The sequence below is a fragment of the Hippocampus guttulatus genome, chromosome 14, assembly GCF_054856545.1.
Source record: "Hippocampus guttulatus isolate MCC_2025c chromosome 14, RoL_Hgut_1.0, whole genome shotgun sequence".
Lineage (NCBI taxonomy): Eukaryota > Metazoa > Chordata > Actinopteri > Syngnathiformes > Syngnathidae > Hippocampus > Hippocampus guttulatus.
Window position 1 is genome coordinate 9,538,083 of NC_141274.1, and position 14,877 is coordinate 9,552,959.

The 14,877-nt window shown below is 46.3% G+C and overlaps 1 protein-coding gene across 1 annotated transcript; it reads left to right on the forward strand.

Moving 5' to 3' along the window:
• The first annotated feature begins 2,647 nt into the window (after positions 1 to 2,647).
• On the forward strand, positions 2,648 to 14,573 carry lrrc24 (leucine rich repeat containing 24). Its single transcript, XM_086129938.1, has 5 exons — positions 2,648 to 3,056; positions 9,770 to 9,961; positions 11,044 to 11,322; positions 11,447 to 11,615; positions 12,839 to 14,573. Exons 2-5 carry the CDS (start codon positions 9,797 to 9,799, stop codon positions 14,071 to 14,073), a joined length of 1,848 nt encoding a protein of 615 aa, XP_085986064.1. The 5' UTR covers positions 2,648 to 3,056; positions 9,770 to 9,796; the 3' UTR covers positions 14,074 to 14,573.
• Positions 14,574 to 14,877: the final 304 nt, after the last annotated feature.

The window sequence follows — 14,877 nt, forward strand, 5'->3', positions numbered from 1 at the left end:
CAAGGTCATTTCATTCTCAGGGCCGGACCGTTCCGATTGTCTTAGTTCAGAACGGTCCAGTTGCGATCGATTCAATGCCTTATGAATGTAACGGATGAATGATTAGCATGTTCTTTCCAAAATTGTTCGTTTGATCAAACGTGTGGGCTGGTTAAAGACTACCACGTAATGATGAAATAGCTCCAAATTGCGGGATAATTTACCTCCCTGCGGGGACCGTCTCTCGATGTAACATTTATGGCCCTGTGAACGGATGAAGGACTGGAAAAAATGATTGACGGGCGCGCTGCCGTCTTAAGCGTTTGCCTATGAGACGAATATTTCTTTCAAACTCAACATTCACCGAGAAATCCATTGAAAAGACTTCATTAGGAGCCCCGTGGAGGGTTGAGCCGCATCTTGCTGAGCTCATCATAGGTTGTTTTGTGAGGAACAGTGTTCCGGGGTCGCAGCCACATCAATTCTGCGGAGCGGTTCCATTTTGCATATCCTGGGTAATCAGTATCACAGGCGTTGGAATATGCGGTCAAATGTTATTTTTTGCCCATATTCAGCCAACCGCTCCCAAGCTTTATGATCGAGCAATATGGTTGCGCACGAGTCTCAGGCTGCACCGGTTGAGATAAATTGTTCTTCAGCTTTGCGCACTCATTTCTAGCGTGCATGAAACATAATGGCGAGTCAGTCAAGCAGGGAGTTTTACATCTGCAGGCAGCAGCCAGCCAGCAACCTTTCATAAATGAAAGGCCGTGGTCTGTGGAATTCATTGAGCATGGTCCCCCCCACCCCCATAATATAACTACAATATAGAGGAGAGGGTAAAAATTAAAAATATATTTTAAAAAACTGATGGAAGACCATTGTTGGTATTATTCGTAGCGTCTAAGCCGTGCGAAGGTCTTTTTTCCAATATGATTGTACTGCACTGTACGACACAAAGTATTTGAATTATTCATGTTTTCAAAGTACACAACATATGTATTTTTCAGCTGACTTGCAAGTGCAAAACTGACAGAATAGAATCAAATTGCGTTTAGTCTTTTGGCTTGGCATAATTCTCGCCCTGCACTGCAAATCGGCTGGTGTTGAAAGTTCGGGACAGTGTGAAAAACAGTCTGTCACCACCCAGTCATAAAATAGCCGGTGTAGTCAAAGGTGCCACACCGGCACTTTGTGAAAATGGGGTGTCACCTAGGTTTGACCCCGATTTTTTTGGAGTGAGGTTCACTGGTTAGAGTCACAAAATTTTTCTTAAGCATCATTTTCCTCCTTGCAAGATGGACTCAAACTTCCCTGAGTTAGGCAAAGTTTTCACATGATGTTATTAGATGATTTTTATTTATTTTTTGGCCTCATAACTTGATTTCCATCTGAATTTTCAATTTTATATTCATCCATCTATTTTCCAATGCGCTTCTCCTCTCGAGGCTCGCAGGCTTACTGGAGTTCATCACAACTGTCTTCGGTAGCAGGCGTGGTTGTCAGCTATCGCAGGGTACACACAAACAACCATTTGCGCTCACAATCACACTCAGGGACAATTTGAAGTGCCCAATCAACCTGCCATGTATGTTTTTGGAATGTGGGAGGAAACCGGAGTACCCGGAGAAAACCCACGCAGGAAGGCCGGGGCCGGAATCGACCGTACTGCGCTGTGAGGCCGGCGTGCTGACCAGTCGACCACCGTGCCTATGGTAGTTGCCTATGGCAGGTAACATTTGCTGACTGAATGTTTTCAGAGACGAAGTAGGAATGCTACAGTTGTTTCATATCTTATAAAATCATATTTACTTAATATACACGTCGTTGTAATTGTCATTATTATACCGTATTACGTGTTGATGTTTTTACATCTGTAAATGTTCATACCAGGCTCATACATGGTAGTTGGCGGCCATTTTATTGGAAAGGGTTCACATAGGTGTCAAACTCAGGTCCTGGAGGACCGCTGTCCTGCATGTTTTCCAAGTCTCCCTGTTGCAACACACCTGATTCAAATGAAGTCTCCCTGTTGCAACACACCTGATTCAAATGAAGTCTCCCTGTTGCAACACACCTGATTCAAATGAACAGGTTCAATGTCAGGCTTCCGCAGAGCTTGATCTGATCATTTGAATCAGGTGTGTTGCAACGAGGAGACTTGGAAAACATGCAGGACAGCGGCCCTCCAGGACCTGAGTTGGACACCTAAGGATTCAAAAGAACCGCAGTTGCAATGTACAGATCCGTCATGTCCGTCGGGGTAAATTGTAATGAGGTTCGACCGTGTCATCAGAAATTTCTGACTTGGAGTTTTTCGGACCTCAAAGGAGTGTAGTCAAGTAAAGAAAAACAAAACAAAACACATTTGCTTTTGAAACTGTATTGTGGCATTTGCCAAGTAACACATGTGATTCGATGTCAATATTGGTTGTGGGACAACATTGAAAAATAATAACAATAATACGGCACGTGCTGTTGAGCATTTTAATCCCTACCCCGCATTATATATCAAATATCAACCGCAGGATGTCGACAGGCTCGTTCCGCTGCGGAGGTCGAGCATCGACTGACTGTTTTAAATCCACCGGGGGAGTGATGCTTCAGCTTGAGTGGAACATCCATCTAGGTTTTAAAATGAATGAGGAAAAGGGAATTGATAGCGCCCGCCCCTCTCGTTCACTTTGTCTTTCTCGCCGACTGGCTGAAAATCAACTCAACACACACACGCACACAAAAAACCCACAACATTAGTTGGGTTCGTTATTACTGGACGATCACATCAAACGGCGCGCGATATAAGAAAGCAAAAGAAGGAGGAGGGGAGGGGAAAAAAGAGTCCATCGACCATCACCGGCATGACGTCCGGCGTCGGCGCACCACATCAGCCGCTTTCGCCCCGCATCCACTTCTTCTAATGGACGAGCCCGCACTTGTGTGGAATAGCATCGCCAACTCGGCTGACGGAACGGTGCGGTTTGCACGGATTGAAACGGGACTTGATCTCCTGAGAATGCCCGCTGCTTTCTTTCGGCGTTTACGTGGGTAGAGCGAAGACCCTTGCACGCCGAGAATTGGTACGTTGCAATCATGTGGAAACGGGATGACTTAGTCAGTGCGATAGAAAAAACAACAACTCGCGGTGGACACCTAATATGAGGATTTACTCTGAAATGCAGTTTTTTTCATCTGCACATCAACGAGATGTAGCCTATGTATGTTTATCAGCAGCGTCATCATTATGATTATTATCATTAGTTGTCCAACGCATCTGTGTCTGTGACACGGTATCGCAGAATGAAGGATTAACAGAAGAGTGACAGTGATTACAGAAACTGGTTCACCTGCGGGGGCACTTGCTTGTCCCCTTTGGTATTACATTTGTGCAGTTTGCAAAAAAAAAAAAAAAAAACACCTGCACCTTGTCAGCCCCTGAAAGATTGACAAACTGGTTCAGTCCAATACTTGGATTCATCAACATTTTACCTTGAAGTACAGAAAAAACCTTTCGGTGTGCTCCAATTGCAGGTGGATTGGCATTCTGTCAATCTTTACTTCACAAATGCATCGATGGCTTGTGTTCAAGGCAACCCCGACTTCCAAAATGATTTGCCTCAAATCAATTTGTTGAGCGTTAATTTGATTTCACCGCGGCAGTCTTAATTCCAGAAAACAATTCAGAAACTCAGTGCTGTGCACAATGCAAAGTAGCGAAATGTAGGGGGAAACACATTGCACATCAGAGCTCGCAGAGCCAGTAAAGCTTCTAACTAGAAGGTCATGTTTTCTCATTTTCAGCATTAAGTGGAGCCATTTCTCGGCTAATGTCACAGCGGCTGTGCTATGACCCTGCTTAATTGCTATTCGAGACACGGACATGGGGCCAAACAGCAGGTCCTTGTATAGGACTCTGTTTGTCTAACTCCGAGATTGGGGGGGGGGGGGGGGGGGGGAAGCGGGGGTTGGTTGGTGTTGTCTCATATGAGCACATCTACACAGCCGACAAGTTGAACGCTTCTGCCTGCGGATCTTTACATTTTTTATGCGTTTGCGTCTGCCAGACAATGAAATCAACGTCAGACGTTTTGTATGGCAAAGCGATTCCCCCAAGATTCAAGAATGAAAAGCTCAGCCCCAATAAGAATGGCACGAGGATGGTTCAGAATACTTTTCACCATTGAGAGCGGAGAGCGCAAGATTCACCGGGCCGGTTGACGGCGTCGTTCGACATGTGTCGGGCAGCTGATCTCACTTCCACGGTAACATGAAAGTACAATCCCTTCCGACTCCCTAATCCACCCGCGCGCAGTATAGTGCATTCACGATGAACCCAAATGCTACAGAGTGCCATAAAATGGCGATTGGAGCATCGTTGCCGGTTTCATTTTGGGCCGCATTTTGCAGCCACTTCAAACTGCTGTTTGAGTAACGCTGTCGTGTCAACAAAGGGCCCATAAAAACGAGCATATTTACAGTTTAAATTCAGCCAGCTGCAACGGCACAGTCATGCTCGCGCTTGGGCAGAATCGGGACGAATTCCCAATTGTTCAGTGCAAATGCCCGCGAGCAAAATATAAATGAAAAAGGGATATTTGTGCTTCTCAAAGGAGGAGGCTTGAACTTCCCTTCATCCGTCTTCCGTCCTGTCAGATGCCATCCATCAATTACAGCGAGAAACGCTGCCGTTCAGACGAGAATGGGCGCGGATCATTGGGACAGACGGAGCCGTGTGCAACGCCACTCGTGAAAATCAACCGAGAAGAAGAAGTCGAGATGGCGGCGACCGGCAAATGAAAATAAATTGCCTTCATCCATTGTGTCAATCAACCTTCACGTTTAAATTGGAAAAAAATGCTTGTACTTGGGAGAATGTTGAGGACGTTGACCTTTAAACAGGAATGTCGGTGTCAGAAGGTGACACTGATCTGTCTTTGAAAACATAAGGGGACGCATCACGGATACACAATTCGACGGTGACAACGGCTATTTTGAGCGCGCATCAATATCAGTTTAGTTTTTTTTTTTTGAGAATGGAGATGTCTAAAGCCGTGATTCCCAACCGCGAGAGATCATCGGGGCCTCGTTTATCAAAGAGTACATAAAACAGGCTCTAAATGTGTTAACGTGACGAAATTGAGAGCGCTCGTCCATGACTCAATTCAACTCAAGTAATTTTCTTGAGCACTTTGAAGCAAGTGCTGTAGATGGAGCTAAAATCATTCATACAATACACAATAGATGACTAATGATGAACTAAAAATCAAGTCTCATGCCGAGTCAAAAGCCAAAGAATAAAAATGAGTTTGAAGACGAGTTTGAAAAATGGGGAGCCAGGGTGCTTGCCCGACGTTCAGCGGGAGGTCAATCCAAAGAGACAATGACGCACAGGCACCCGGGCTGCTAACGGTAGACGAACGAGCTTCCGGCGAAAGCCCACTTCTGTTGGTTTCCACTTCTCAGACAAGGAGCTCAATGACGCTCTGTAAGATTCCCTCCGTGCTCTTTGTCATGATTTGTCAGGCCATCACTTTTTTCAAGCCGAAGCATACTTTCATTGTCAGTGGGTCCGCACGCGCGTCATCGCTTGCGTCGGTAAATTTCACCGGTTCCCAAGTCCATCAGTCAGTCAGGCCCGCCCAAAATAAAACAAGCCACGTCGTCCAACGGATGAAAAATCCAATGTCATTAAAATGGGAAATGGAGTGTCTGGCCAAACACGCACATAATTCACGTACATTTCATCAATTTTGCTGACTCCTTTATCGTTCGCTAGCGCACATATTTACAAGGGCAATTTCCAATCAATGGCTGGGCCCAGCCTGCCGGAGTAATTGTGTGAAAAAGAAAGAAATCAATGGTGAGCAGGGCTTCCTTGGCCGCTGACCTGCAAAAACGCGTGAGCCGCGTATGTTGCTTCTGTGTCCATCTCTCCGGATCTGATTTGCGCTGGAGAATCTTGGTGGCAGGCAGCGCGCGTTATCTAATCTGTCAGTCAAACTGGAACGTAAAGGCTGCCTGGGATGTGCGCTGCATGTTCATGGGCATTCACACGCTTGGGCTTTTGTGTGTGCGGTCAAGACTGTCACTCACAGTCTGAGGTTGTTTTTGTTTGGGGGTTTTTTCCAAGTACAGTCATTCAGACCAAAGTGTCATCCCAGCTTGCCTGGGCCCTCGTGTGTTTGCGGACTAAAGGATGCTGCGAGGAAAAATGATTGAGCACCCGTCAGTCAGGACACAAGGACAAGCGATGAGAAAACAAAGAGGTCAGAAATGGGGGATGGAAACATGATGGAGAACGGGTCGAGGGAGCCTGGCGCACGGAGAGAGGGAGAGGGAAAAGAGAGGGAATCCGTAAAGAAAGAGAGAAAAAGTTTCAGCGAAAAAAACAAGTGGGAATGAAAGAGAATTTCAAATTGGTCTCCCGGTCATCACAGAGCTAAAGTTACTGCGAGGAATTTTCCAGAAGGAATGACAGCTTGTATTTCTAAGCCGCTTTTTGCCGAAGCTCACAGGAAGTGTGTCTGGCGTTTGGGTCCCGCGAGCACAATTTCCCCCTTATCATCAGAGTTACCATAACAACAGATGAGGCAGACCAGCAGCAATGGCAACGCACAGATGTGAACTTGGCCTCTTGCCCCGAGCGCCGCGGCTGTCGGCTGAGCTCCGAAACGGCCGTCATCTTTTCTACTTCTCACATTTTTGATTTGTCATTTTTTGGCTTTCGTTTTCCGTGCCTTGAATGTTTGTCAGTGGCCGCTGTAATTATTTGATGTGCGATGGTGTTTTTGAAAACAAATAGGAGACCAATTTCCAATTTGGATCTGACGCTGAAATGACTTGCGTCTTGTCGCGTCATAACTCACCAAAGCCAATTTGCGAATACAAGTGTTTCTCTTTGATTTTTTGGAAAATATCTTTGTCTTTCTTTGGGTTTATTTGGCATACAAACGAAAAATGCCACCGCAGGACCATCATCGTTAAAAGAGGGGATGACAAACCGGACCCAAAAAAGCCGAATCGCAGTACAGATGGTCTATCACAAGTTGTTCCGTCGACGGCGAAAATTTTTTATTTTTGCTCTTTGGGATGCACGTAGGTGAAAAAAAAAATGCGGATGCACTTTATTGTTGTGCCGTTTTGATTTGATTGGAGAAGTAGCATCTGCCCCGACCGGTTCTTCTCGTGTTTGATTTTAACATGCAGATCGAAGTACATAACATTAAGCTCCAATCCTCCCGTTACATTTTCACGCTGTCGGTGGAGGGATACAGTTGACCTCATTTTTAAACGCAAACAACGGAGACCTCTCTGTGAAAACATCAGCAGCGCCGAGAGCGGCTTAGCTAACAAGCATCTGATTGTGCAGATTACGCCTGTACCGCCGAGGATTACTGAAATTGAAATGAACAAATTGACCTCTCACCAGTGAAATCCCAACATCAGCATGACAAAAAAAAAGATGGAGAGAATCAAAACAGAAATATACAACAAAAACAGAGGAGCAACATAAAAAGGAAAAAAAATAGAGTCAGCACTGTTGATTTAGGAAGCCAACTCACTGAAGATTTTTTTTTTTCAAATTTGTCATCTCCTTTTTATTTTCGGAGAACACTGACGAGATTCAAATTAAACCCAAAAGCTTGGCCGAGCCGACTGTCTTTTGCGTTGAGATTTAGCCATGCATCCGCATCCAATTTCCAATTTCTACATCCAATTTCTATGCCACTTGTCCTCATTAGGGGCACGGGTAACTAAAGCCTACCCCGGCTAACTTGGACGGGAGGTGGGGCAACATCCTGGACTGGTCTCAAGTCAACCACAGGGCACACTTGGACAATTTAGTCACCAAAATTTGCGGACTTCACATGTTGATCGATTTTTCAATGTAGATTCAAATGTGGTTCTCTGTGTGGCGGACAAACTTAGCACGACGTCGCTGCTGGCCTGATGTTTTGCTCCTTGCCTAATAACGTCTGTCAGGCAAGATGCATCCTTTTCGCTGTCTATTCTTAGCTTGGGGCAAACACGTCTCGTTGCTCTCTGATCGCCCTGTGACATTTTCATTGTGAATCAAAGCAATTAAAATTTCTTCCTCTCTCTCTCTCACACGCACAGAGCGAAACACTGAAAAAAAAAATGGAATGACGGTCCAAGGCCATATTTAAAATTCAATTTTTGTCCTTTGTCCAACAATTACAATCGCGTGAAGAGAGCTCTTGGCTTCTTTTATTCCAAAGTGTCTCTCTGATGACTGGACTATTGATGTAGGTCACAATGGATTACTGGAGGCGGGCTATCTTTGTAAATGCTCTCTAAATATAACATGAAATATTAACATACAGCTCATTGCTCATTCTCTTAATAGTGCAGCGCTGCCAGGCTGAAATATGAGTTACAATATTACAATGCTGCTCTGGATTATTACGCCACTCCAAACATGCTTAGTGTCAGGTTAATGAATATGAATATGGTAAGACTAGGGGCTCTGTTTTCATGCTCGGTGCGGGGGCGCGGGCTGCAAGTTTTGGTATTTTCACATCTCCGTGCAAGTGGGCACCGGGCGGTTTGCGCCGTTGTGGATGTGAACGCAACCAATTTGATCAAAGCATCTTGTCTCGTTCCAATTCGCAAAGTATCATGGTCTATGTAGTTCACAAATCTGTATTCGGGTGTGAACACAAACAACACGTAATATTGAAGCAATTACTTGCTAATGCAGGCACACATTGTGAATGCAGCCAATTTGTGGAGCAACTCAAACGTGTTACCTCCCCCTTCTTCTGGCGATTCGCCTGGGTCTTAAACGTAGGTGGCCAAAAGATGCCTAATTCAAATTAAACTGCACTAAGAAAAATGTGGAGGGAGTAGTGTGTTGAAAAAGTGTGCGAGGAATAAAATAGAACAAGTAGTGGAATGAAGTTAAGGGTGTAGAATAACATAGGGGAAGTCCTCGACCTTCATGCCACAATTTGATCATCAAAGTAAATAAACATTGAGTTTTTAATCAAAGGCAAATGCTGCCGCAGGAGGCAGCCAGAGGCAAGAGGTTTCTTTTGGTGTAAACACGGTTTCAGAGTTTACAAGACCGAACCCAATGCGCTGTTGCCGCAGGAACATGGAGAGATGGGAGAGAGGGGGCTTCTTGAATGCTTTCAAAATAGTGAACAACCAACGCGCAATTTGACCAGCTGTCTTCTTGCCACGAGGAAAGAAATAAACAGTGAACGTGGTTGTGCATGCGCTAAAAAGGCAAAAAGCCGTCTTTCGAGCCAAAGTACAACGTTGTCCATCGCGGCTCTTAATAAGGTCACCGCCGAAGCGGTTGCCCTTTCGTTACATCTGCGAAAACAGCCTTGCCAATCGCGACTTTGATCAGTCCTCTCGGGCCATTTTCTGAACATCGTTGCAAGCGACGCAACTTCCCCGACTGCGCCAATGTGATTCAATGCAAATTCATATTTGCGTTCTTCACGCGGCTCGGTCGATCAAGTGCTTCGCCCGGCCCGTTAGTCGACGTCATAATAATCTGCTCTCATTGTTCTGGCTGATGAGTTGCACTGAACTCAAAGTGGTGAAACCAATCTTTTGCATACTTTATTGATCTGCACGAGGGGGAAGGGCAGACATTTTGATCAGACTCAGATAGCGATTCTCATTAGAGTGCAGAATGAAGTCGCACCTCCTCAGCGCGCAGGCAATATTTATGCAGATGTCTTGCATCAAACTACATTTGATTGAAGCGGAAGAATTGATGAGTGACAGATTGGGCTCGCGCTTCTCCTTTTCTCAGTGTCAGTTGCTCAGCCGTTCATCCAGCATGGTCGTCTTGTGGCTGTCGCCGCGCCTCCTCCTGATCATCCTGACTGCAGTTTCCCGACCTTCGGTGGGATGTCCCTCCGGTTGCCGCTGCTACAGTCTCACGGTGGAGTGCGGCTCTTTAGGAATCAAAGAAATCCCGCAGCGCGTCCCCTCCTTCACTGAGGTCGGTCTGCAACCAAAGTCCCGTCACCGTGATTTGCCATCCGTCGACATGTCTGCGATTCCACTCCAATCCGTTGGAGTGACATGATTGTGTTGCCGTCACCCTCTTGGAGTCTCGCCTGATTGAGGGGCGATGACTGAATGTAGCGCAGCAAGTGACCCTCTGATAATCAGATGCTGAACATCAGCCCGTCTTCACATCATGGGTTCACGTACGGCAGCATGAAGGCATCTTATGAATATTGATAAAATCATGTCTCGAATACTGTAATTCCTTCCACTAACCTCAACCCTCTATGGTTGTTTTTTTCTTTACCATTTTTATTATTTATTTTCAAACACCGAAGGACGAATGCATGTGCGTTACATTGGGCAACAGTTGTCTGTTTCACGAACGCCATTTCTGAGACGATTTATTATTCTTGTTTTTTTATATTACAAACCCGTGTCCACGCTCGGACCAAATTTTGGGGGTGGATACTTTGCTACGATTCGGTCTTGAAAGTTATGAGCGAATCCTCAGTTCAAACAATTCATATCAACGTGTCAACGTTTGAATACATGTTTCAAGCTACAAGTGTATTATTCCACCAATATCGTTTGTTGACTATCACACCAAACCGAAACGGTCTGGGGATACGTTTGCATTTAACCCTGAAGAACCCACGGGGTCAAATTTGGCCCCTATAAATTCTGCTACTCAAATGCTACCCTTAAATCCCAAAGGGTCAAATTTGGCCCTAATCCTAAATTAGGATTAAAGCATTAGATATTTGAAAAAACATATATATTGGTGTTCAGTGAACATATAGCAGTCATTTAATGTAAAAATCACCATTTTCCAACGAAGAAAGGGGTTCTTGGGTTCTCCAGGGTTAAAAACAAAACACGATTGTAGCAGCTGGTGCTGATGAATTTAATCGAATGAGGTGCGAGTGTGCGGAATGCAAACGGCTTGGCCGACGGTCTTCCGTCCCTCGAGACCAATTTCAGACAAAATCGTGTCTTTCACCTGGCCTCAAGAAAGCAAACCCCCATTGATTGATTTGGATTGATTTCATGACCCCCCTCTCTGCCCCGCAGACATTGTTCCTCCAGGACAACGCGATTGTGCATATCCGTCTTCAGGATCTGACCCGACTGGGGGGCCTCCATTACCTGTACCTCCAAAATAACAGCATTTCAGCTCTGGAGCCCGGAGCTTTTCTCAGTCAGGGGCAGCTACTCGAACTCGCCCTCAATGGAAACCTCATCCATCTGGTCACCCCAGAGACGTTCCAGGGTCTGGAGCATCTTCGGATCCTCTACCTTGCGGGCAACCAGATCACTCGAGTCCAGGACGACACATTCAGGGGTTTGCAGGTGGCTTTGTGAGAACGCGGAGTCGCTTTCCGTCGCCTGTCAAGATTTGATGATGGTTGTTCATTTTGTGGCGCGCGTTGCTCACTCGTATTCACACTTGTCGTTTTGTGCACCGTCCTTGCAGCGCCTCCAGGAACTCCACTTGCAGGAAAACAGCATCGAGCTGCTGGCAGACAAAGCTCTGCGTGGATTGTCGTCTCTGGCTCTACTGGATCTCAGCCAAAATCACCTCCACACCTTGGGAGCCTCGTCACTCCGGCCGCTTGTCAGTTTGCAGGTGCTCCGAGTCACAGGTTTGAAGAAAAGTCACATTCCAAAGAACATCCCTTGTTAGTCATGAAACAAAACAATGAAATCATCACAAATAAGATATCATCTTGTGAAGCAGCCGCAAAAGTAACATGAACTGGTTCATCTTTTTTTTTTTTTTTTTTTTTTTTTGCTGAGCTTCACACATGCTGAGATTTTGTCAAAAGCTGACAAACACAATCAGTGAAAGAAGGAGTATTCAGAGGCGACCGGCGTGGTTTCAATATGCCAAAAACGACTGCCAGCTGGGAAACAATGGCAGTCCCGCAATGAGTTTATTGCGGGTGCTGCCATAGCAACGGTTTAATCCGGACCACAAAGCATTTCTTCATAATAACATAAAGTCATGCTCAAGATAAAAGAATGTTCTCCTTGACAGTTTAAACGTGCCCTTGTCAACATTTATCGTCTGTTGTTGCAAACAGTCTCCCTTATATAACGGAAACTCCGTTTTTCACCTCTGATTGTCACGTAGCGAGGTGGTGATGGACCCCCAAAAAGCAGGCAGGAGGGAGGAGCAGGGTGTATTCGAAAAAGTGTATTGATAAAACACAGAGAAAACTAAATCCAAAACAAACAAAGTCCAAAGTATCAAACAAACACATGACTGAAGATAAAACTTAACAATGACCAAACATGACAGCAGCAAAGAGCAACAAACAAACATGACAGGAGCCAACAGCAACAATGACCCGACAATGAGTGTTTGGGCGGGAGTCCTTTTATAGAACTGATTACCTAATGACCAACAGGTGTGCAGCTGCAGGGGAAGCCCTACAGTGCCACCTGGTGGTCCCAAGCCAAATCATGACACTTATCACATTAGAGTTAGGAACAACATATTTTCCGGTTCATGACAACCACTCACGCTCATAACCGCAACTAGGGACAATTTGTAGCCGGTTCAATCAACTCAGCGTGAGTGTTTTTGGAATGTGGGAGGGAACCCAAGTACCTGGAGAAAACCTACGCAGGAACGGGGAGAATTTGCAAACTTCACACGGGGAGGCCTGAGCCGGAACCAGTTCCCCACCGTGCCGGCCCCGCAGTGAACAATAACCGTTTAAGTGGACTGAGAGTTTGAGCAGACCTCAGGCATTAAGGTGGAGGGGTGGGGGGGTTCCACAGGCGAGGAGCACGATAACGAACTGCTGGCGAGGATGACATTTCATTCAGTCCAAAACTAACGTTGATTCTCATCCTGCAGAGAACCCATGGCGCTGCGACTGCGCTCTTGGCTGGCTAAGGACATGGATCGGTGAGGACGGACAGCGGCTGTTAAGCACCGCTGAGCAGCGTCGATTAATGTGCTCGGAGCCGCCTCGCCTTTCCCACCTCAGCCTGAGTGAGGTGGCTCCAAACAGCCTGGTATGCATCCCCCCCGTCGTACAACTTGAGCCCAGTCATCTAACTGTAAGACTCGGGGAGAGTCTCAGAGTCTCATGTCAGGCCTCAGGATATCCTCAGCCTCAGGTCACTTGGAAAAAATCTTCCAACGGCAAGGCCCAGTTATCCCCGCGAGGCTTGGTTCAAGAGCTGGGACCGAACGGTGAACTCTTCCGACCCGGTGCCGGAGGAGTTGTGACGGCCCTGCCCAGCAGTGCGGGAACAAAGACGGGAGGACTCAATGGGCTTGTGCGTGGGACCGAGGAGGGAGGCGAGAGGGACAGCTTCGACCCAGACATGGGCAGCGGCATGCTGTTCCTCAGCAACGTGACCGTAGCGCACGCCGGTCGCTACGAGTGCGAGGCGTGGAACCCCGGCGGCGTGGCTAGGGTTACTTTTCACTTAGCGGTCAACATGTCCTCCTCTTCATATTCGTCCCAATTCTGGCCTCAATTAAACACCCACGCATCGGTGTCGTCTTCATCCAATTCCTTCTACCCACCGAAGGTTGCGGATGTTAGCCAGGAGCCACTTTACGAGCAAGACAGCATGGACTTTAGTGCGCTGGGCCCGGCCACACAGACCGCCATTGCCGTCGGCATCTCCTTGCTAGCGCTTACTGCTATTCTTCTCTTGATTCTGATCTACACCCGTCACCAACAATACCGGAAAGAGGATGCGGGATCCTACTGCGCCAGCAAAGAAGAGAGCATTATCTACGTCAACGATTACTCTGACGGACCCACCACTTTCGAGCAGCTGGAGGAGTACAGCGATGACCGCGGCCACGAGATGTACGTGCTGAACCGCGCAAAGCCGGTTGGCTCCGCCTCGGTGAGGTGCCCCGTGATGGGAGGGTACGACCAACAAAAGACCATGAAAGAAGCTCTCCTGGATCATCAAGTGATTCAGACCCTGTCCAGATCAGGAGGGATGGAGCTTAGGAGGAATCCGGGCGATGGCGGCGAGGGGCCATTGACCACTGACCCGGAGGAGGTCTTCCTCAGTCAGAGTCTCCTTTTTGAATCCCAGCTGGCTTATGAAATCCACTGCTAAGGGGTTTCGCTTGAGTTCCTGAAACAGTGTGTTGCTTTATCCAAACGACTCCAAAAACGACAGAAAACATCACACGGAGTGGATTTTGGGATGGAAAAGTAAAAGAAAGGACTTGAAATGTCATTTTATTTGCGTGACAATGGATGGGTCAAGTCGTTACCACTTCCGCCATTCGATTTCTGAATCCACCCTTTAAAAAGATCAACAAGGAGGTGCATGGAGGACAGTTGTACGATAAATTGTATGAGAGTGGAGGGATAAACTGTGAAAAAAAACCCTACAACGCTCAGACATCCAGTATGTTTTGTTGGAAATGGCTAAAATTCAAACTACTCTTTTTTTCTAGTCCTTGTTCTAACTGCCATTTAACGTGCCCTTTTTATTCAAGTGGTAACATTTCCATTGTGAATTAACTCCTTTGACCGTCATCTGTAACAACCAATCAAAGTAGAGTAAAACAGGTCACCGTTTTTAAATATTAAAATCAGTTTGAAAGCAAAGCGTGAGTCGCTGTGTTTCTTTTCTCTCACCATTTCTGGATTGCTCTGGTATTCTTTTTTTTTTCTGGAATCACCACCTCAACTCATTAACGACAGTAATCATGCCTCTTCAAAGTGACTTGTAAATAAGAATGCGCGTTGCCTTCAGAATCAATTTAATAACCCGATACTCAAATAACCCTGACTTGTGTTTTGAATCTATTAAGCAAAATGTTCTCGGCAATGTTCATAAGACGGGAGTGCAGTCGAAACCACTCAGCGGCGAATCCATGATGGCTGGGCCACAGAAAGCTTTTGAGTGACA

Bases quoted from the DNA above. Each gene is read 5' to 3' on its own strand.
- lrrc24 (XM_086129938.1), top strand. From the start codon at position 9,797: ATGGTCGTCTTGTGGCTGTCGCCGCGCCTCCTCCTGATCATCCTGACT. The intron at 9,962-11,043 runs GTCGGTCTGCAA...TCTGCCCCGCAG, and splicing joins GCGTCCCCTCCTTCACTGAG to ACATTGTTCCTCCAGGACAA. The intron at 11,323-11,446 runs GTGGCTTTGTGA...CCGTCCTTGCAG, and splicing joins ACACATTCAGGGGTTTGCAG to CGCCTCCAGGAACTCCACTT.